Source organism: Pavona decussata, unplaced genomic scaffold (genome assembly GCF_977016875.1).
Source record: "Pavona decussata unplaced genomic scaffold, jaPavDecu1.1 SCAFFOLD_262, whole genome shotgun sequence".
NCBI lineage: Eukaryota > Metazoa > Cnidaria > Anthozoa > Scleractinia > Agariciidae > Pavona > Pavona decussata.
The window spans coordinates 1218239-1242756 of NW_028145665.1; the positions used below are offsets into that span (position 1 = coordinate 1218239).

The 24518-nt window shown below is 38.2% G+C and overlaps 3 protein-coding genes across 6 annotated transcripts in view; 1 reads left to right on the forward strand and 2 right to left on the reverse strand.

Annotated features, from left to right (window-relative positions):
- Positions 1-24518, forward strand: part of LOC146456043 (orexin receptor type 2-like) — a 61570-nt gene that overhangs the window by 28886 nt on the left and 8166 nt on the right. The window lies entirely within an intron of this gene.
- Positions 1455-17362, reverse strand: LOC146456045 (uncharacterized). 2 transcript variants are annotated; one of them, XM_085093564.1, is made up of 19 exons: positions 17347-17362; positions 17027-17189; positions 16763-16873; positions 13478-13547; positions 13299-13346; positions 12674-12776; positions 12163-12298; positions 11957-12024; positions 11153-11282; positions 10322-10374; positions 9840-9946; positions 9309-9421; positions 7716-7751; positions 5834-5914; positions 5171-5252; positions 4296-4411; positions 3727-3820; positions 3012-3076; positions 1455-2499 (listed from the first exon to the last, which is right to left on the reverse strand). In XM_085093564.1, the coding sequence occupies exons 2-19, from the start codon at positions 17126-17128 to the stop codon at positions 2410-2412; spliced, it is 1605 nt and encodes a 534-aa protein (XP_084949690.1). In that variant the 5' UTR covers positions 17129-17189; positions 17347-17362; the 3' UTR covers positions 1455-2409. The 2 variants fall into 2 exon arrangements, with proteins under 2 accessions (XP_084949690.1, XP_084949691.1); XM_085093565.1 differs by lacking the exons at positions 7716-7751; positions 17347-17362 and having other exon boundaries at positions 17027-17221.
- Positions 21859-24518, reverse strand: part of LOC146456046 (coiled-coil and C2 domain-containing protein 1-like) — a 32455-nt gene continuing 29795 nt past the window's right edge. For all 3 annotated transcript variants that reach the window (XM_085093552.1, XM_085093553.1, XM_085093556.1), the window contains 2 exons: positions 24093-24217; positions 21859-23139 (listed from right to left, as the gene is read on the reverse strand). In XM_085093552.1, coding sequence (XP_084949678.1) covers positions 23104-23139; positions 24093-24217 — 161 coding nt within the window. In that variant the 3' untranslated portion in view covers positions 21859-23103. The remainder of the gene's footprint in view (positions 23140-24092; positions 24218-24518) is intronic.

Genomic DNA, 24518 nt, shown 5'->3' on the forward strand with positions numbered 1-24518 from the left:
GAAGGGGGCCTGGGGAGAGATCTTCTCGTTTATTTCTCCTCGCTCCAGTCTCGCTGCGCTATGAGCGCACCATCTCGACTGACCAGAAAGGGACTGCTTGCAGTCTATAGTGAGAGTGGAGAGTATGAATAAAAAATGTCTAAAATTTTGGAAGATTAATCAACCGTAAGATATCAAAATCATTGAGGCCAGTCTGTCATGATTTAAAGTATCGTTGAGTATCAGTCCTTGTGAAGAGTCAGCATATCTGTGAGCTTTCAACTGCCTTTGGTAACATTTGACACCTCTTCGATATTCCCGCGAGTTATTCGTAACAGGTCCCAAGAGACAAAGATCGTGAAAAAAGAACCCGTCGTTGCAACTTACTCGCCGCTATTTAAACTGGACACAGAATTTGACGTTGCGTGGATTAGCGTTTTTCAATGTAGCTTTGAAACAGTCCAGGGGCTTTCGGCGGAAGTCCGCAAGAAGGCGACTTAGCGGTGTTAACGTACCTTTCGTAGGCTGGACACAAAGTATAAGTCGTAGCAGTAGCCATAGAAGGTAGCCTTTTTTTAATGAGGGTGACGCATAATAAACGTTTAACCATTTACAGACACCCAGCTAATGCGACAAGCATGTTAATGAGACCAACGAGCAACTTTTGGAATACCAAAGTAGCGTGTAAGAAATATACTCCCCAGAAGGACGATGCCTTCTAAAACGGAACTGTTTTTCCGCGTTTGATCGACTATGCTCGGAAAGTAGATCTCAGGAATGACTATTGGAACCCAAACTGAAAGAGGGGTGTAACCAAGAACTTTTCAGAGATAACCTAGCAACAATAATTGAAAAAAAAAAAAAAGCAAAAAAAAAAAAAAAGAGAACTATAACATACATGAAAATGTATGGCATCTTCCTCCAAATAGAAGCTTAACTATCTCGGAAAACTGTGTGGTAATCCTGTCGTACCATCTCGAGATGTGCAGAAGAAAAATAGTAAAATTCAACTTGACATGGAGGTCCAGAAGACAGAGAACAGAAATCAGTAAACATGATTATTCAATTTCCTTTGTTTGTGTCCTCTCGACTTAATTGTCAAGCCGAATTTTAATGTATAGAAAGGAGCCTATTGGGCTTCAACGACAAAGCCAAACAATTCTCCAATTCCTTTCCTATTTTCAAATTGACTGGTTTACTTTCCAATCCCTTCCTATTCAGTCGTGTTGCCATTCCACGCTATTTTTCCGACTATCTACTTTTTGAAGACCTACCCCGTTGATCACTGGGACAAAACTTTCATGACTTGTCCGTGCTCGTGGTTGCTCATTCTGCTACATAACTCCGTCACTGGTCTCCCCGCAAAAACGCAACTAGATAGCAAGGTTCTGGTAAATTTTAGGAGCCATGTCCAAACTCTACTAAAATCGTCCCCATGTAACACAACCCATCAACTGAGTTACAATAACACAAAATGCAAAAAAGACATCCACTGTTTATTTGAACCATTACTTTACAAGAATAACAAGTCACATCCATGAACGAAACATGGCTGAAACTGTCTGAATACTCCTGAGAGCTCTATTTATTCAAACATGAAGCTTACACAAAAACTATAGCGATATGCCTATTCGGTTGCCAGATCGTGCCAGAATTCCTGGCAATTGACAACTATTTAATTTACGTTTCTTTCATACAACCTGCATCCTATGTGTGTAAAGTGCAATTTAATACCATGACTAGCTCAGGTCTTAGACCACAAAAATATTGATTCGACATTTCGTTACATATTTAGCAGAATATTGCTATGAAAAAACATCACCGTTTTACACATGCAAATCAAGGATTCGCTGACCGGTCTAATCCGTTAAATAGAGTTGTTATTATTATTAACAACAGGCTGTGGACATTTAGCTACAAATTTAGCGGAATTCAACAGGAATTCATTTATTGTCTCCTAACATGTGTGTCCTATGTATTGTTGGCAGCCAAAACAACGAATATATCCAATAAGCTGAGAAGGGGCTGAGAAAAACAGCGAGCAGAGCAAGCTACCACTCACTCGGTTCTCTAATTTTCTTTTCGTCCGATTCCACAATTAGAAGCATATCAACAGATTTAGGACCTACAGAAGCTTAATTAAATGAATTTTCGTGGATTTCTGAGAAAGGATTTGATACAAAACAGTTTGCTCTCACTATTTTCCAGACTTAAGCAGTTAACAACCTGATATTGAGCGCGATTTGAGGCTTCTCAAAAGAACTGACATTTTCCGCAACAGATCCTCCTCGCCACCACAAAAACAAAACAAAAACAAAATACAATGGAAAGTTCACAAATAAAACTTTTTTTCGCGTACGTGTGCAATTAACATTGACGATTTGTTTCCTGCCAAAAACAGCGTTACGGATAAACGCCGATTGCGTGAATTTACTTCCAGCCGATGGCACTGCTTTCCAGAAGGGCTACAAGCCCAATGGACACCACATACAGAGAGCCAACCAGAACGCCTGTCCACAGCTGTATGAGAGAAAAGAAAACAACAAATAGTAAGTGCTTACTGTTCAAAGATCATCGAGCATATGGGCTAGATAAGAGGACCGAGTGAATGCCAAGGGGTGGGGAGTGTGGGGAAAAGGAATGTCAGTCCAATATAACTACCACTCCTCCCTGGAAAAGATGCTATGCTGGACACCCCCCTTCGTCACACAAGTGCTCACTAAGTTGATTTTCCAGTTAACAGTTCGCTGATTTTCGTTTACCTGGCCGAGTACATGCAGTGGAGAGACAATTTAAGTAGAGAATATAGACATGTTCGTGTAGTAAAAGTGGCACCTGAAGAGTTACTGAAATTTCCACTCTATCCTCTTACAGGGTCACCCCTCCGCCCCTTGGGTTTGCTGGTACCAGTCAGTTTCATTGTAACACACAACGGCAACAGCAACAACACAACAAACGGGGATGTCATTGCGTGTAGAATTTTATCAATCTCCAACAATGATAGACTTATGACGTAAAAGTAGAAAGTTTACCTTGTATGTCAGACGGAAACCAACTATTCCCACAACCCACTGCACAAAGATGATAACAGTCACCTCTAAAGAGAAAAGACAACATTGGTCAGAAAAATCATCTTTGATAATCATTGAATCCTCACAGGTTACTTTACTTTAATAGTTTGGCAATACGAAGACAAGTATTGACGGGAAAACCCTACCTAAAGTCTACACTAACTAAAAATTAAACAGCTACTAAAGTCAAAAACAAGTACATACAGGCACATACATAATCAAGTGGGAGCGGTTGTTTGAAAGCCGATTAATGCTAATCCCCGATTAAAAATTAATCAGGGTTTTCATCTTGCTCATTTGAAATGCTATTAGACTGTAAAAGCTAATCAAGATACTGGTCAACTGTTGGTTTACTAGAGTTCATTTGCTGGTACAATCATGCCATATCCCCTTAAAATAAGGTCACATCCGCAAGGAAATATTGTGTTTCGATCGGAAGAATTTCCCGATAACAGACAATTCTCTCAAGTTGACACCTTTCCTTATTTTCACTACTTGACAGTGTCGCAATGTATAATGTCATTTCAAGGAGAAATTAGATGTTGATCATAAGTACATGCTAGTACAAGGAAAATTACCCTCACTGATGGCTTGATTCATTCTCACCACCTTTCTCTATGGAAATATATTGGAAAGTGTGAAGAGAAATCAAGTATTGATCAACTACATGACTGACCTGCAGAGTAGTACCACTTCAATCCTCTCAAGTAAACAAGAGCAGCAAAGATTCCAAGACAAAGAGTGTTGTTCATTGTTCCAGCACCATACAGCTAAGATGAGAATCAAAATTATGTCAAATGAAACATTCCACTTCTGATCTACTTGTGATTTATACCATACATAACTAATGCAATGTTAATGACATATCCATAGTTATGGGAAAAAGAGACGAGATAGGAAGTACTGTGGGGTATATTTTTATTTTAGAGACAGGGGGAGAGGAGACCTATTATGGCAAGGAATTTTTGAAATAAACATGGCTAGCTCATGGGATTATGTTTTGGGAGATCTTAATAATTTTTTGGAAGGATTTTAACCCCTGAGATTTCGGGTGGGGGTGGGGTTTACAATTTGAATTTTTCTGTCTGTAATTCTTCTTTAATGGGGGGCACTCTTGAGGTTACTTTTGCCTGTTCCTGTGTTAGATGGCAAACATTGTCCAGCCTCCAGTCTGGTTAAGCTGAGAGATTTCCTCCTTTACCAAGATTACAAAGGCTGTGCTTAAGAGATAGAAACAAAACTTACCTGAGCGAATGTCATGGAAATGTTCTCCTTCTTCTTTTTGGAGGCAAAAATCAAGGACGACACAAGCTCAGATGCATTAGAGCAAAGGGGAGTCACCACGAATGACACGTAGAATGCTAAAAGGAAAAGAACGTGAAGTACTGTCATAATGATAAAAGAAAAAGAACCTACACGTATCATGGTGGAATACAATCCCAACAATAATTTTCTAAATATATGAGGCTTATAGTAGGCATGAATTGGCAAAAATGTATCAAAATTGTATATAGTGCGCTTGATATAGTGGGTGGCAAATGCAAAATTGTAATGTGTGAGAACTCGACAGATGGTTTACCAAGGATTTGTTTTTGTGGCCTCTTCTGGGACGAGAATGGGCCGAATGTGAATGATCATAATGACTGGAATTTAGAAGAATTAAAAAATAAATATGACTATTCTGAAGGAGGAATGAAAACTTGTTCATTAATTCTGCCCCAACTGAAGAAGCAGAATGACTCTGATGGCATTTTAACAAATAATAGGCATCAAAAAACACAAGCAAGACTTAATGTCATTCCAAGTATTCTCATTCTAGAATGGCTCCCAAAAATTCTAGTTTCAAGTTTCCTTAACTTCCACATACTAAATTACAACATTAATGCAAGGAACAGGGATTAGAAAAATGTGGAGGCGTGTAAATGAAAACCCATGGCATTAAAAAGAGTTATGTACCCCAAGTCATTATGACGAACAAAATCAATATACACTGGTGGATCACAGGGTTTTGAACAACGATACCTTGGAATAAAAGGTTTGTGTGCCAGGATGCTATAAACACAAATTGGTGCTTGAGCTATCAAAGCAAAATAATTGGCTCACAAGTGTAAACTGAATACCTGAAATGGGAATGTGAGACTTGTTCTTTGGGTTGGTCAATGAATCCAGTACATCACACATTGGATCAGCAAAAATTGTCACCTATTAAAAAGATGTGTACACGTAAATAAACTCACCAGATTGACTGAATAAAGGCCTTGTGTCATGACAATATACCTGCTGGCAGCTGCTAGGTGTTATTGAAAGCATGGGATAGAAACAATGCCTTTTTCTGAAATAAGCTTGTACTCAAACAGGGATTGTTTAATAATATCAAGTGCATTTTGTTTATTTATCCTTTCAATGTGGGCCGTAGTCAAGCTGTTTGCATTATCACAGATTCCAACATTCCATCCTTTGTTCAGTTTGACTGGTGGGGGAGGGGTGGGGAGGTTTGTTGACGTTTACTGTAGTTTTCATGAATTTAATTGAGTGCGGACAGGTGCCCATTACTGAGGGAGAGGACTTACTCAAGGCAACATATGCCTTCTTTATATCCATAAATCACTAATTAGAGCTGAGTGGCCCTGACAGACTTGTATACTCTGGAGAGTCAAGGGATGTACATGTATCATAGGAATTAAGCACAAAAAAGGCTGACGGCAAAAAGAATGATCATCTCAGATTTGTGCTCCACAAGGAGGTTCAGGACAGATTGGACTTATTGTCAGGAATTTACTCACCAAGCCAACTCCCACAACAAGAAGAGCGACACACTTGATGGCCAAATGAGTGAAGCTTTCCTCTCCCTCCTCTTCCTCTTCCTGTTATTGTTGCAAGACAAAACAAAATAATCAACTTGCAATGCCATCCATTGTCCTAATGTGGGTTGTTAAAAATTAACTGTTATTTGAAAACATTTCACACCTTTGTGGTGGATTTTCAAAAATTGCTGCCCAACTATCAATTAATTGAAGGGCTTGGTCAAAAACTGTACCATGAAGTGGAAATTTGTCTGTAAAAATTCACCTGCTCTAAATAAGTGTTTGGTTTCATCACAGAGTTGATGAGGTAATTTGGCCAGTCGGTAAAGAAATTTGAATGCCAATGTGTAAGTGTTAATTAACCCTTCTTTACAGCGGATTCCTCTGACAAAGGGTTGACACTCGAAATGCCAGTACTTAATTCTCTTTATGGTGGTCAAATTACCTTTATATTTATCAACTCTGTCAATAAAAACAAACATTTGTTTCCACTCGCTCACCAACACAGTACCACAGTTTCTTTACAAACTAACCTCCTTATGCTCTAAGTAACTTTTAGTTTGGCATACAGATTGGTTACTAGATACAAATCGTACTTGATCCACATCCAATTTTGCATCTTATTAAGGACTTTTTGTTGCTGCCACTAATTTAATTAGCTTAGGAAAAGAGATCAGCTAATTCTTAAAATTCAAACCTCAAGATAAAAATAGTAGACATGAGACTAAATATGTTTCTTATACAGTGTATGATAACGAGTCAATTTGCCCAATTAGAGCTAATAATATTTGGAACAATTTCTATTGCATGGCCAATTCTCCACTTGGTCTATTTTTTCAATTCTTTCATCCCAGTTAAGGCAAGGGATGTACCAATTAGTTTCAGTTTTGCATAATCAATCTTTACTACCTGTATTGGATAGGACATAATATGCTACAAAAACCTTCAAAATTAAAAGGGTGAAGTATGAACCTTTTACAAAAACTCCATTTAACACAGTTCTAAATTACCTTTAACTAATCATTAAAAGATTAATGTAAGGATCAGTAGTTTAAAATGCAAAGCTTATGTTCGCAGGTGCAAGGATTAAGATCAGGCTCAAGAGAGAATCAAGGGCCTGAAAGTTAGTAGACATGCAGCTTAAATATGTGTTAAAATTGTGCTGACGACTGTAGAAATGATACAGAGCATCAGAGCAGAGTATTTAAGCAGATTAATGCAGTGTTGGAAATGGTCACAATTATTACATTAAGGCCTGACAAATTATTGTAGTATAGTAATTTCAATTGCTTTCTGTAATTTATGTCAATAACCCTACTACTTTGCTAAACTGTTTTTAGATGTTTGTGATTATTTAGCTTAAGATGCAAACCTTAAATAATCATCAAATATCAATATTTGATGCAAAAACAAAAGTCTAACACTATTATGACTTAATTATTATAATTCCATTACAGTGCAATTATAATTTAAACATTGAAGGCTTAGAAAAGTTATAGTATTAATTAAAAGAACATGTGTTTACAAGCCCTTGAAATGGAGCAAAGAGTTGAATAAAGATATGTCTTTTCTTAAACAAAGTCCAAGGATTACCAGGAATTAAAAATGATGATTAATTTTTAAAACACCAATGAAACTTAATAAGAAATTATTCTTTGTCAAATTTATTATAAATAAACAAGATCAGGTTAGGAATTTGCTACCGTCAGTTGTTACAAGAAAGTAATTTTTTAGAAATTTTTCCATTTCAATTAAAACTTGAACAGTTGAAAGTTGTACAGGTCAAGTTGTCATCCCACTTGCTGTTCCCCATCAACTCTTTAAACATATATAACTGTCCCCATGGTGACAATTCACTCACCTCCTCTAACTTAAAAGAATCACGATGGATAAGTTCCTGGCAGGTGGCATATGTGAGAAAAAAAGAACAGATTTAACCCTTAATTGGCCTCCTTGGAGCACAACTTTGACAAATACTTTGATTCCCAAATCCGACCTTTAGTGCATTTTAGATTGCTTTGTTTTTTTTTTGGCTCAGATTTAACAGATTTTTTTGCATGTTAGTCAACCTCGTTCCCAGGTTCTCTCCTTCTCGTCCCAAGAGCAGGTTTGGAAGAGGAGAGACCCTCAGGGAACAAGGTTGTATGTGACTTTCAATAATTTCCTTCAGGACATTTTGCTCCAATGTTTTATCCTCTGTTTTGCACTTAGTCAATTGGTGATAAAAACAGAATTCTTGTTCATAATTAAATCATGGGTTTTTATTGCATTTAGCAACAGATAAAACACTGGGGCTGCATTTCCTGAAGGAATTGAAGCCCACATGCAAATTTAAATCTGGTGAATTTGAGCTAAATGGAGAAAGGGCGATCTGAAATGCAATGATAAATATAATAGCTTGGTTATGCACCTACTCCTTCAATTGAAATACACAAACCATCACTGTAGTGCTTCCCTGAACAATATTTTTTGAATGGTGGCAATTCAAAATTATGATTTTTACATTTAATTTACAAAGTTTAACTCTGGAGGGAAAGGGTTGTGAGGTGTGTAGTGCCTTAACCAGTCACTAGTAAAGCCCCAATGTTCAACATGTATATTCTCTTTACATTTTCCACAAATTTGTATTGTACTTATTTTGGAGAATTTGTTTATGCATCAAGACATATCTTTGGTCATCACTGTACCAGCATGTTTGATGAAGTGTAGTGAAACACTAGGGAGAAATTAGATTCTGGTCACTATCAGAGCTTAAGGATGGTGCCTACATTTGTTACTGCGCATATGTTCTGCACATCTCGAGATACTCCGTTTTCCTATGGGCAGTGTCTACTAATACAGGGATATTTTTGTGTGGTTTATAACTATGCGGAGAAAGCCGAACTTAACAAGTGCTTTTGGTATCCAAAAAGAAAATTGGGGGTAACCATGCACTTTTTAGAGATAATAAAGCATCAATTTGGAAAAAAAAACACCATACATTAATTGCTTTGTATTTTACTGCTTTTTAGAACAATAATTGCATAATTATCTCTAAAAAATGCATGGTTACCCCCAATTTTCTTTTTGGATTTCAATAGCCCTTACTTAGATCTGACTTTTTCTGCATAGTCATACACTGCACAAAAATACTTCGGTATTAGTAGGCACCGTCCTTAAAGGCTTAATCACATTGTCAGTACCTGGATGGTTGGACTGTTCACATTATTGACATAAGACTGTAGTATCTATATATACAGTAACAGTATATTATATGTACATTACATCAACCTTAATTCTTACATAAATGAAATACAAATGGCATGCGTTAACTTTGTTAGTGCTGTTATCTGGCTTGCATGAGACCATGAAAGTATTAGCTATGTAAAGCCAGCGGCAATAGACAATGAGCCATACCTATGTACTGCATGTAATAATAACAATGATACTAATTCACTATAACAATGATTATTACCTCCTTGTCTCCATGTCCATTTTTTGGCATAATGGGATCAGTTTCGGAGGGCTCTTTCTTGTCCATTGCTGCTCCCAGACGCCAGGCTTTGAAATACTTCTTCTGGACATGAACTTAAAAGTTGAAAACATCCATTTTCAATCATTACTTTTGAAAGTGACTGACCGTATTGAGAGCCCATGCCTAAAATCTGCTAAAGGTGTACTTGTAGACAAATGGAAGTGAACAAAAATGTCTTGCACTGCCTCTTAAAATAGCCACCACTGATTTTTTACCAGAGGTAAATTTGTAAACAGAAATTTAGGGTTGCACTTTTATTTGGTGAGAAGGTACAGCTCACTCTACTACTACAACACAAGTTTACTGTGATTTGTCAAAATTATAATTTGATAGTATTAATTTTGTGGCGAGGTGAACCACTAATAATAAAAACCATGGCCATCATTGACCACTTGTTAATGAGGTCCATGGAAGGTAATATCTTCATCATGAATTTGCAAGCAACTAACAAGAAACAGAAAATGCAGCTACCTTCCTGGGCAGCTTTATCTTCAGATGAATCAGCCTGATCACCAACCCGTGCTGGCATCTGCCTCTTTGCCATCATCACAAAGCGGTGCAACACCCTTCGCTGCATCCTGCCGGCAAAAAAAAACCAGCAAAGTCAAGTTGAGTATTTTAAGTGAAAGAGTGTTAAAAACACCAGTAAACTCAGCAACTCCTGTACAAGTTTGCAATTAGGAAAACTTAAAAAAGTAGAGTTAGATGGGTCACGTTGATCACAATTGCAAACCCACACCTAAATGTTACCAAGACTTTCACTTATAAATGCAGTTCACAATACATGATCATTCTCAATTTGCTCAAAACTATTTCATTTGGCACTTTTATTCACTCAACTCTGGTTAAAATTATAAAATAATTCCCAAATGACCACCTCAAAGCATGTTAGACTTACTGGTCATCATAAAGGAACTATAAAAAGCAACACAAACAAATTAAGACAAACTTACATTTCTTGGCGATGTTTGTCAGCTCTCATCTGAGCTGACTTGCTGTCAACAAACTAAGGATGGGAGAAAAAAAAACAGTGATTAAGGAAAAAAAAGAAATTAGCGGCAACACCAAGACAATGATAGGGCCCTTTCTACTAACAATTTTTCTCATTTGTATTAAAGACAGTCACTACATCGCTGAGGCAGTAAAAAAGCAAAGAAAAATATCAGACCTCAACATGGCAAACACGTTTAAAACAAGCAAGTAGGATGCGGGCGACATAGGAAAGGAAATCGCCATGTTTTAGGAATGAATACTTAACCATAAGATCATGCTAACATGAGAACAGTAAGTGTACAAGTTTGTTGCCACCCTTTAATTTCGTGGTACAGCAACAGAAAAATCAATCAATGAATTACCAAAAGTAGATTTTTTGAAATGACACTACCTTGCTAACAAGAATATCTTTCAATAATTTTATAGAAAATTGTGGTAATTAATTTAAGCCAGAAAAACAATTCCTCCCTGAATCTGCAGTGGTATTTGGAATTTCCCTGAACAGATGCAAAATTTTTACTGAGTTTTTGTTGAACAATATATACAAGGCAAATTTATCAAAGGGAGAGATACAGTAAATTATATAACAAAAACCACTGAAAAGGAAAGTGTGAGGTAAAGTTGGGAGGACTTATAAGTACAGGAGCTAGAGGCTGCATGCAATTAGAGACATTACAGAAACTGGAAGGTAGAGGTTCTATGATGAGTACTAATCTTGATAAATTAGGATTAGGTATGGCAGATAACAATGGCAATGATGACAGAAGGATCAATACTATTGAAATACTCACCAGAAATATCAGGTAGGCTAGAAAACCAATGAAACATATAATCATGGTAGCTAGGGCTGCCTTGCGCACGTACTCTGGCTGTGGGCCAAAGTTGTGTGGGCCAAAATGCCAATCTGCTCCTTGCACAATGCTGTAAAATACCAGCAAGAGCAAAATCAGTGATAAAAACTTAATATTTTAAACGTAAAAACATTTTCCTGATCTGATTTTCTTGGTCCTTTTTGAAAGGGAATTTTTAATGACATTATGATAATTATGAAAGGTGGTTAGATGTCACCAACAATTCACTGCATGAAATGATCGGAAAACATTGAAAACAAATTGGATAACTATGTGTGTGTTAATATTTCATTAAGCCAACTGCAAATGATACTAGCTGTGAGATGGACATTTTTAAATTTCCCTTGGTTCTGTAAAAATCCTCTGCAAAATGTAAAATCCTCAAGTTAATATTGACAGGCTATCACATAAAATTTGCAAAAGGTAATTTCTCGGCTGGGTGCACACAACACACTTTTAGTAGCCTGTCCTCACATCATGTGTGTTTGACGTTATTATTACCAGCAACACTGTGCATGGACGGAAACCTGAATCATGACTTTAGAACAGTTTCTGGTGCCATTTTTGCTGTTATTTTATTTAATTTTATTTCTTTCCAAGTGCTCACAACTTAGTTACGAGGGCCGTGCATGTGGGATGACGAAGGTGATCAATCTTTTTCATTACTGGTACTGATAACAATATTTATTACTGACAACTATCAGAAACTTATAACACCAAGGTCACATGCGAGTTTGTACTTACAAGTAGGAGAGAGATGTTAACAACATAATTCCAACAGCTGTTTTCACACTGGGCAATATCGTCACTCCCTACAACAATAAACAAACTAGGTTTACATCAATAGGTACAACAAACATTGTACATTTTCGATTAATCATTTGCGACTGCAAGTTTTATCTAAGCCCTAACATGGTTTTTATCAGATCTTCCTAATAATGGCTCAATACCTGGTTATTACAGCTGACTTTTCCATAACCACTGCCTTCAATGGCTTCACCATAAGCATTCAGATCACACTTGCCAATTGCCAGGCTACCTGCCCATGCGGCGGTCAGTAACATGATAGTACTCCCCGCCAGTGTCCTGCAAAAAATACCCAAAAGTTCAATAAAACAATTTAATATAAATTATGTTTAACTCTAGCTGAAAATGAAAATTTATTGTTCAGTGTCGTTTAAAGAAAGGGTGGGCTGCAAGGAACTGAACAAGGTCTTTTTCACACTTTCATTGATAGCTCATCACTTCTTTTTACTTTTATTAACAGCCTTAATTGTTTATGAAAAGGAAAGAGACGGTGAAACAAAATTAATACATCATGCACTTTGGTGTCAAATACACGATTTATCATGATATTATTTTGGTTAATTCAGTGCTGTCCCGAGTTAAGTTTTGTCAGAAGAGCTTTTTGTTTTGTGACTTGTGAAAAAATTGCAAAATTAGAGTCACGCAATATCTCACCCCATGCCGACTGAGAGTTTGGTCTGCGCATCAGGTCCGAGCCCAGATACAATGATGATAGCAGAGTCGGGTACTGCACCCAGTAAAGGAAGGACAATACCACCTGAGGAGAAAACATGACTTTTATGGGCTAACATAATGCAGTTCAAGGTTGTCATTCATCAGGATAAAACTGAAAAAAGTCCCTGACTTTTCACTGATCATCCAAGAATTAAGCCATTAGCATTAAAGCCAGTGATGACGCCATACACATCAACAGGCAATTTCAAAGGTTTGCTCCCTGCCTTCCCTCCTTATTTCCACTGATTTTAGTGTTACGAAGATTGGTGGTTGCCACTCATAGGGTTGTCAAGGTAACCGTCTGCACCGGGCTTGAGTCACACAGTGGCTTCACCATCCTTATAGGCATTCCCCCACCCCCCACCCCATGCTCATCTACTGGGGAAATTATGAGTTTAATTTTTAGATATTGCTTGATTCTAACTTAAATTTCAGCTTATTTTTTTGCAGTTTATCAACAGAATGTAATCCTTCCCTCTGAACACAGGGAAATCATTCTTACTGGACAAACTAAGGACTGCAATTGTTTCTTTCTTATAAATCCTAATCATTATTTTACACTTACCAATTAGAGATGGAGAGCATCCAAGATCCAGCAAAAGCTCAGCACCATCTATCAAAATATAGTTGACAACAAAATTCATTATCCAAGAAAATTTGGTAAGTTCACACCATATGGTAACCTCTTAGCTTATTCTTTCTTATCATGTCAGCTTGACAATTTCAGTGGAAAAGAAAACTTACCAGAGATACATTTTGCTGCAACACCAAGAATAGCACCATAAAATACCATCAACAACAGGTTACCAGTTATCTGGAAAATGTAAAGAAAATACATGGAAAATGTTAGGTTTAAATTTTACAATGTCTGGATCTCAAGGGTGTTGTATTTACTTGAAAAAGTATGGCAGTGCTTACATGTATAAACTATTTCAGCTCTTTGATTTTAAGTGTTAATTTGATGCTAGACTTTACTTAAAAATGGTTATTTGAATAATATTATATTAAATAAAACATAACTAATCAAAGTAACCTTTTGTTTGTTTCTTGACTCACAAATGATACAGCACAACAAAAACATAATAAAGTAAGTTTGAAAGGTCTATATCAGACTGTGCCTCCTTCGATCGAATAAGGGTCACTTTAGAACTTAATCATAGCCTTTTAAAAAGAGTGATGGCCTGGGTCGAGAGTAGCTACCCAAGCAATTGTCGGAAGGTTTGGGGGACGTTGGCTATTGTTATCGTCCCCCCAAGCAATCCCACAATCACTTGGGCAGTTACTCTCGATCCAGGCCATCACTCATTTTTAAAGTGGGCTATTTCAAGTTAGCACCACAATGTTATTGAAGTGGGCTAATATTAGCGAGGAAACGATACTTCAAATCACGTTTTGAACAAAAATCAACCCTGACCCTGTTCCGAAATATTGATTTTTACCATGCACACAATTTACTGAAATTCATACACCTAATGGGTCAGTGTATCACACATCATTCTTTTATACCTCGATACAATAATTTTTGAAATAGCGAGGAACAAATCTTCCTACAAACTGACTGAAACTAATGCCACGAGTTAAGTTGACAGAAATCATCTTTGATGTTTGATAACTGCATGAGCTACCCAAGTTTTTAAGTATTGCTTTTGCTGTTTTTTTTTTTATCATTTTTTGGAGAAGGTGGAGGGGGGAGGGGGGTAGTGGTGTAACAAACTTGGTCTCCCTGGGGTAATTAACAGAGGGGGTGTGCAATATAATAGAGCTTTTGTGGTAAATCATCCACTTAGATGTTTTTCCTACAAAATTACAATGTGATTTATGAAGTGGAAAAAGTGGCCTTGCACTCTGGAGGGCATGAAGGGCATGAAGTAGGTGGAGCGAGAGAAAAATCTTAATGGTATTTTCAAGGAGTGGCTTGTTGTGAGCAAAGTTTAAGATGGCAGTCAAGCAGCGTGCAGAGAATTCAACTTTTATTCAAAATTTTGCAGTCCTGCAAAGGGATCGGCCCAACATGCAAGATGATGTTATTTTGCTATAAAATGTTATCTGGCTCTGGAATACATATGTATAAGCCTACAACGGCAGCATTCTGCCAAATCTTTGCACAATATTATGCTGAAAGTGCAGACTTATTCGCATGTAAATTAACAAGTTTTCATGGACAAGTTTTTAACCAAGCAGGGTTGTGGTAATTCTGATTTGTATGCATGGGTGTAATGTTACTCCTGTTGTGAAGATTTAAGTAAACTTTGAATTCAAAACATTTGGTAAATGTATACCAAAATACTTTAAAAGTTGTTGGTGACTGGTTTGCTGCTCCAAATGAAAAAGAAAAGCTCATATACAACACAGACAAGATGAAACCTAAAAAATCCTTCAATTTTACCCTTTGGCTTGGCTTGGGTGTATTAACCCTAGCAACAAAGCGTCTGGAATGTTCAAGAACTTTAAAAGGCTTTTACAAATAATCGCCCATTCTTCACTAGCGCAATCAAGCTTAAAATTTGACGCCTAAACTATTAAAGGACTTTTCAATTTTAACAGTGTTGCATATCAAAGTAAAATGAACATTACAACTTTATCATTCAAGCACACGCTGTATCAGTTGGCCAACTTGTACGATAGTTTTTTCTATTTCGTTAGAAACAAGCGAGTCCCTGATTTATCACAAAAATCAATTTTCAGTGACTAACAACATCGCTTTGAGAAGCTTCAAGAGGCACTTGCTTCGCTTCACTTCAAAAAAGAAGCCAAAACATTTATTTGCATATCAAAAAGATAAAGGCTTTTGTAATCTCGTAAAGGACGCCTTGATCAATGATCTGGAAAAAATAAAAACTCTTGCCAAATTTACACTTCAGTGGTTTTTGGAAACCTGGGCGTTTTCCGTTTTGAGCAGATTTTAACTATGTAAGCTTATTATTTCGACGCTAAACCGAGTTAACAATTGCTCGAATTTAAAGCGCCAAATAAATAAGCGAATTTAGTATCAGTTGTGATAAAACTTGTCGAACAACGCAAAACTGACAAAAAGAAAAAAAAAAAGGATAAAGAAAAGAAAGCCGAGCTACATTAAATTCTCTGGAGTCCATCCATCGTGATTATTACAGCAGCTACAAACGTCCGTGACTACACGGGTGCTTAGCTGGAAAAACGCGCTAAAACGTGCTTATTCCTCAACAAATTCAAATGTTGTTTACTAGATTTTGCAAAATCTAGAAAACAACATCGTTCAACTAGAAAACAATATTTTAATTCTTCAATACACACAATCGTTCATGCCGAAAGTTTGATGGGTGGAAGTTTATTAACTTGGGTGTTTTTATTTTGATCGTGCTATGTAACATAATACGCCGATCGATATTACGAAAGACTGCCAGAAAGGGAAATGTTTAGTTTGTTAGATGAAGGCTCGGTTTTGGGAAAAAGACTGATAATTTACTGAGTCTAAACAAAGCACAGACGCGAAAATGTTAATCAAACAGATCTGAAATCGACCGTGTAATATTTTTATCCCAGTTATCCCCGAGTTATTTCGAGACGAAAAATACTCGACAAAAATCACACATCCAATACTCGACAAAATCGAACCATCTAGCTCAATTTGAATTTTTTTTTAATTTACAAATCTTAGGATTTTAAAAAGAACTTGAAAGGGGCGTTCAGACATTACCATAATTTTGTTTACACGCTTCCCTCACATATACTAAGAGAAAATGTACAGCGAAATAAGGCGGCAAACACCTAGAATATTTACTGCATCTTTTGTTACTTAAAATATATTTTTGAGGCAGATACAGTTTATTTTATAAATTTCACGTTCTAACCTGTTTCAAACAGCGAAAAACTAAAAAATTTAAAGGTGTTTACATCGTTAATCATCCCAGATGTCTACTATATTTTTGGGAATAAATTAAGCACGTTTATCGCAAAAGAGGCGCGTTAATATAAGAAGACCAGTGAAACTTAGCTCCGTTGAAAAGCCACTGTAAAAGCCAATTCTCAAAAACAAATCTCATTAAATCTTACCGTAGATGAACACGGGTAAGGACCATTTCTGTCTTCTAAACACGGAGCGCCTTCATCTTCATCACTCGACTTGTTCGACCCGTTCGCACTCTTCTCAGAATACTCGGCCGCCTGAAAAGCAAACGATTGAAGACAATCATCTGAAGTTCAGACGACAAATCGAGTGCTACAACGCCTAACAAAAAAGCACAAACTGACAAATTTTAAGGAATAGTTAATATTTAAAGCATGCTAAATAAGGAAATGTTTGTAAAAATCACCAACCCGTCTGAACAGTGTGCGGGAATCAGAAGGAACGAAAAACTGGCATGATATCCAGGTACACAACAGGATACAGAAGTACAATTTCGGCGAAAGACACACCATCTTGCCTCCAAACGTTCCGCGAGCGAAGTGAAGCGCTAATGCCAAAAAAAGTTTGCCGCTTCTAGAATATAATTGCACTGAAAGGTCACTGGGGGCTGATCCTATATAAAGAGGTAATTAAGCTTATATGGAAATGAGATGCAAGTAACGCAATCATCCATGAATTCCATTCCGACCCGCAAAGAAGGTCAAAGAAAAAAAAGTTTTTGTCAGCTTACCTGCGCACGTAGGTGCCATATGAAAATTCAACGCAATATCCTTCCGCTGCAATAAAACATTCCTCGTGTTCTTGTGCTAATCTTCTTTCAAATGTATGGCTGCTTCACGATCTTACTTTCTTGGCGAGAAAAAAACTACATGCAACACTTTCGACATTCTAATTTTTCCAAGCTTCGGGAAACGTGGGGTTACTCTCGACAATGCATATAAGCAGTGCAGTGGGAGAGCGCAGTGGAAAACATGGAATTCGAGCAGTGAACAGCTAACTGTTACCAACACTTGGACAAAAATTATCATCTCACAGTCTAATCTGTTGCCCTGTATCTTTGGTTTTCACTTCTCCTTTCTCGTTTTATCTCTGTTTTCCTCCGATCCTTCTCTCTGATTGCACTCCCACTCTGTCCCGACTGCCATTTTGAAAATTCGACTCAGTTCTGGTTCTACGCTGCCCTCTGAAATACGAATTTTCAAATTGGCGGCATGCAGTAGCTAATAACAGCTGCTGAATCGCAGGACTATCGGAGAGGAAAATCGAAAGAAGGACCCGGCTTTTCCTTGTCTCTCGACCCAGTGTACTTTCGATTTTTCCGGCAGGCGAGGCTGGGGATCGAAAAAAGGTATCGATCAAAGTACTGATCGACGTATCGACCAGGGCCCAGTTAACTTTACCATTATTTTCAACTTAGCTTATAAAAACATTTTTAAACAACGAGATTAAAACCTCGGTTAAATTTTAATCGGGGATTAGCGTTAATCGACTTTCGAGCAACCAGCCCCAGGCGGGGCCGTAATTTAGCACCAAAAAAGTTAAAAAAAACAAAAACAAAAAACAAAAAAACAACAACAACAACAACAACAACAACAAAAAAACAAAACAAAAGAAAATTCCCCTTTAAACTTGAAGGGGACGATTATTCGCGGATGGCTATATGCCATGAATTAAATTTATTATACTAGGCACAAGTTCTGATATTTTTTTTGGCTTCCCCAACGCCCTAAAACAAGTGGGGTACGGGGTACCCTTGCGGGCTTGTCTCTACCACTCTTTCACATCCGGTAAGGCTGTCCATAAGTTGGCCGGTAAATTTTTTTGGCAACTTTTCGTATTTGGAACAACTTTGTTCTTTCTTAGTAACGTCTTGTCAGTGTGAATAACTTGAGCTGTTTTTAACACCGATAAGCCATACAAATTTGGCTACGAAATGGTATCACTTTGCAAACCGACATCGTTGTTGAACGGAGGTTAATTCTGGGTTTGTAATTTAACTTCAACGATGAAAAGTCTTGATCAGGGCTTGGTTGATTAATAACGCTACAATTTGCGATGTCGGAAAAAATTAAACATTGTTTAACTGACTGTACTCGAACAACAAACAAAAACTTCAACTGAAAAACAGCTGCCACTTGGAAACCACATTGACAAGTCAAGAAGACCAAGACTAGGCCGGAAATTAAAGCTTCTCGCAAGTTACTCTTAATTTCTCAAACAGCTGATCAAAATTTCCCCCAAAAAAACGTTGTTAAAAAGTTGCTCGAAAATTCCAGAAAGTTGCTTTTAATTTTCAAGTAACACAAGTTGCTGGTTTAGATTATTGGTGATTTTCTTGCCAAGAGAGAGAGAGAGAGAGAGAGAGAGAGAGAGAGAGAGAGAGAGAGAGAGAGAGAGAGAGAGAGAGAGAGAGAGAGATGTTTGATAAATGTATATTGCATTATTAAACGGGCTAATGCCATCAATGTCGAGTTTCATTAACAGTAGAAAGAACATTCATCGAGTTACTCTTTCAGGCTTGTTTAAAAAAAAAAAAAACTGCATAAAACTCACAAGGCAGGCATCGCGTGTGACCCCATCTGAGACCAAACCGACGCAATTTTTCCAAAGCCATTTTCAAACCTCCCGAAAGTCCCGCTAACTTTACTGTGACTCCATATTTTTTTGAAAGATTTTTTTATGCATAGTTGGTGTAAGTTAAGCTCGGCAAACTTCAGAATAAATTGCCATAAATTAGAAAGATTTCAAACTAAAAATATACTGATTCTCTTTGATCTGCCGTACAGACGAGCACCTTGATCTACTTTATCGACAGCAATCAGGTATGACTGCCGTGAAACAAAATTCATCTAAGTTCTATCTCTTAAATAAATAAATAAATAAATAAATAAATAAATAAATAAATAAATAAATAAATAAATAAAGTGTCAATGTATTTAGCGCAGAGCACTAATTGGGGACACTTTCCAGATCGAATTGGAATTTAGAAGTGTTGGTTTTGAGGAGAGGGAAAAACCGAAGTACCCGGAGAAAAACCTCTCGGAGCAATAGACTACAAGCAGTCCCTTTCTGGTCAGTCGAGATGGTGCGCTCACAGCGCAGCAAGACTGGAGCGAGGAGAAATAAACGAGAAGAGACTGGGGGAGAGAAGGAAATTTCACGCCTTTCCCCAAGCCCCCCTCTGCTCGTTTGCTCCAGTTTTTTCGCGCTCGGCTATTTCGTGCAACCTCTCGACTATCCAGAAAGGGACTGCTTGCAGTCTACGGAGCAAGGATGAGAACCAACAACAAACTCAACCCACACTGATATGACGCTGAGTCCGGGAATCGAACCCAGCCACATTGGTGGGAGGTGAGTGCTCTCACCACTGCGTCATCACAACTCCCCTCTTTGATACAAACTTCTCAATAATATAGTAAAGATAAAACAAGTTGTGTGAAGTTGGTATCTGTGTTAAAAACGTTTACAAAATTAAGACGGCAGACTGATCCTAACGGTGGAGGTGGTAAACTGACAAACAAAATGGCTAAAACAACTGAAATATATTATAACAAATTTTATTTTTTGTCACCTCTGCTGTTAGGATCAGTCTGCTGTCCATATTTTGCATTTGGAATGATTCACTGATCCAGGTCTACAAGAGATCCGGCACCACTCAGCGGTGTGACGCTGTGGTTTTTCCGATTTTAACGCTTGACTGTGTCATAAAACCTGTCTCGTGCCCTATAAGGCGAACTTTTCGGTTCGGCATTCATACAGGGAATTGTTTGTAACTGGTTCAGGTTTGTAACGCTGGTAAGTTTAAAAATGTTTTTCCAACTTCCAAACGACATTGCAAGAAGTTTGGGTTATTCCCCCACCCCCTCCCTCTATATAAATGTATCTGTGCCTCTGACTAATGACTCAAAAGTTGGACTACCCGTGGTCTGGATTCCTCTAAGCGACTGTCCTCCCTTTCCCATTATTTTCGCATCACGCTTTACACTTCAAAATGGTAAATTTAGTCAAGTGGCACCCCAAAAAAGGGTTTGTATTGCTCAAGTTATTCAGTAGTTCTTTTCAGCAATTTTTTGAGATGGGAAGCGAGATTTAGACTCCCACGCAGTCGTTTTTAGGGGAATCGTATTGTGGGGAGGAGGTAATACGAGTCCCCTAAAAACGAGTGCGTGGGAGGCCAAGCGCCATTGGACTAAGAATTTGTTGGCGCCAAGTAAGTGTTTCTTATTGTTTTTGTTTTAAATTATTTCTGATTTATTTAAACAAAGGTATTCACGCGATCACAGCCATGGCGATTGTTTAACTAACCGCGAGAACTTATTAGCATATATATTGTGTTCACTTCTTCCTTTCTCGGGTCACCTCAAATTTCATACAAAAATATCCACTTCATAAGGCCCAGGCCATTCACATACGTTTGATAAATCATCACACTCGCAACAAATTGACAAATGAAAGGGTAAGAGAAATGCTTTGTCCCTAGCACTAATGATACAATGATGGAGAAGAGAATTAACCGCATGTACAGTGTACGTTGTAGTGCTAAGTGAACCCATGAATTTACTACTGAGCGCTAAAGCGAGGAAATAAGAGACCACACGAGGCAATGAAAAAATCTTTTTAAATTGACGTCGGCGGGAATCGAACCCACGGCCTCCTGATTTGATCAACCGTTAATCTACTGACTGTGATACGAATGCGACTGGGCTGTATTGAATAATGCAATCTGCTTAAGGTTCTTCAAACCTTTTACAAAGTGTTTTCTTGCTTTTGTACAACTTACGGCAAAACAATAAACTGAACTGAAATGTCTCTAAACCAATTGACCAGGATAAGTAGGTGTGAAACAACATGACGTCAAACAGTTGAAGCGCGTTCACACACACCATTGATTTGCTAACACGAGCTGTGTCGTGTGAACCAGCGTTTACTGTATTTGAATTTGAATAGATGAACCTAGAAAGTTCTTATATTGTGCTCATGCCACGTCTTGTGGTGGTTTGCAGACAGATTCAGTCAATTGAGACGGCCCCTTTGGCAAGCGCGCTATCGAAGGTCACAGTCAAGGCATTTCGCCCACATTGTTTTTGCTACGTTCTCTGTCTGCCGACTGGGCCGCTGTTTCTGTCATCACGCGAGGCATTTGTATGGGTATAACAATTTAAGGTTTTCACAGCAAAGGCATACGTTCTTTCCCAGTTAATCAGAGCTTAGTGCCAGCAAGAATGAGTATGTAGATACAAAGTAGTGTGAAAATAAAAAACAACTGTATTAATCCCGTAGTTCAGTTTTATCTCATGGTATTTGCTTTTAAATATTCATTTAGGACTTACACCTTGATATTTTTAGACAGGGAAAAAACCTCGTCAAAAAGCAGAATTTCCACCAAAGTATCACCCTGTCCTTCCATTCCTGGTTGCATAAAAATTACTTCCTTGGAGAATGCACAAAATTGCCTCTGCATATACCGTAAAAAGCTTTATGGAGTGATATCAAGAGAGGATAAATGTTTACGATATTCACGAAAAATGCGGACACTTCTATATAAATGACCTTTGCAATTGAATTATGACTTCGATACAATATAAACGTGCTTCTAGAAATGTTCTTTAAATTTTTTTTTCAAGATCTTAACAATGACCAACCAGCCTTTTACACTGTCTGAAACAACTAGACTACTTGAAACAACTAGACTACGAGCCGCCTTTCCCATCTAGCAGGCGAAGGTCAGCTGCGGCGTGAAGACTCGGACGGAAAAAAGACAGGAGGGACTTCAAACACTATTGTGAGTTTTTGTCTTAATGAAAAGTGAAGACCCTATCGCACCTTGCCCCGTTGTTACAAACACTTTCTGTTTCAGTTTCGTATTTACTATAGGCAGTTATAAAACGTCCATGGCGCGTGCTCAAATGTGACGTCATCCGTTTGATCGGAAAGACGCGCCCAGGACGCCTCTTAACCGCGGTCAAACGTAAAAAAACAAGTGTCTTGTTCGTCTGTGACTTTTTGATTTACTCATAGACTCACATGAGCTCTTATCTCTAAGGGATTTTTCTTACTTTTTTTTCGTTTGACCGCGGTTTAGGAGCATCGACCTATCGAGTTTAGTCCCAAACCTCCTCGCATGAAACTCAGCTTGCTCGATAAGGGCAATGTGGCCTGGCAACGAGGCTGCCTCATATCAAATCCCTTCCCTTTCGCTTCCTAGCCTGATTCTCAGACGGTCCAGGTCGCTCGCGGAGAGCGTGTGACCGCGAGCGACCTGGACCGTCGTAGTCTCTAACGCAGCCATTGTTTGGGATGTCACGCAACGCTCAGGACGAGTGTTGCGTGACAACCAAAGAACGGTAATGAAGACTGTTCATTTCATTTTTCGCAAGAGAAATAAGGGTCTGTTGGTAGCCTGAAATCCGCCTTTGCTTTTCAAGTGATATTTCTGAATATTATCATTATTACGTTTTTGTAGCTTATTATTGTCGGTGAAAAGACATCAACGGATTCCGAGTTGATTCTTCAAACTTGAAATCTGTAAAATACACAAAAAAATATCAATCAGAACAATTTTTAAGCTTTATAAAAGCCTTAAGAATGAACTTAACTGAGGCGTTCTAAGACTATGTCTGCACTATTTCGGATAGCTCTTGTGCCGGCACCAAAAACATATCGGATGGGCTTTCGTTCACACACAAAACGCTTATTTCAGATCGATATTTGTGGCGGAGCGATGCTGCGCTGCTTTAGTCTTCAAAGTGAATCGTCACATATCGGATAGGTTTTCGTGACACTCTCTTGCGCAGTGTGAACAGATAATCGAACCGAAACGAAAGTCAACAACGAGGAGCGAGGATTGGATCCTAGTGGAAAGATGGCAGCGGTTTTGGGCCACTTCTGTTCACACCAGACCGGTGTTTTTTTTCACAACAGCATAAAAAGCTATCCAGCATAGTGTAGACATAGCCTAAAACCAACGTGTAAGCCCAGGCTATAACGAGACGGTTCACTTTTAGGAAGGTCACGCAGAGGAGACGACTTTTTCAGTTATTGTTTTTACGAACTAACAGTGAAAGCGTCGTGGTGAATATCGTACTATTATCCCTCGGCGGTAGCTATTTTTATTTTGATCGTTTGGAGAGTTTTCTATACTTGATAATCTTTCAAACTCTTCTTTAAAAACACAACACCCGCAGGCGAATGAGTAGTGAAACTACAGACACTCGCGCAGCTCCCAAAAATGCCTCCTCGCACGCTGAAACCGGATGCAGGACGCCAATCATCGACCAACGTGCTAACCACGAAAACTGCAACTCCCGTTACGGGGAAAATGGTCTCACAAACGGACAGCTAAATAACCTCTTTTTCTACTAGCCTGCGTGCAGAGGTCTCTTATTTTCTTTGCTTCACTCTTTTTTGCCGCGGGAAGCAAATGATATAGTAGACGCGGTCTGCACGTGGGCTATTTAGCTGAGACTACAAGCATACCTCATTTTCCATCAACTTTCTCCTGGTTAAGCACAGTTGGGCTTCGCTTCTATTTCCAGCTTTCAGCGCTTGTTGAGCTTTAGCATGCTGTTGGGGGACTTTCGCTTGAAGTTGGCGAATATAATCTACGGTGACACAAAAATACTTGTACTCATTACAATGTCCAACTAGAACAAAACTTCCAAAATAAAAAGATGACTGTTTATGAATCGAAAAGAACTCATTCATTGCTCAAGCGAGTAGAATAGGATACGCAGGTTAAGTTTTCTTCCGTTAAACCAAGGTACAAAATGAATCAATGATAAAGGTCCTTCTTCCGCGTTTCTCAAACCAGAACTACGGTCATCACACCGACTAATCACAACAGACGCGAACAACACAACGAACCAATCAGAACTCAAAACAAATACAAGCAAATTGTACTAA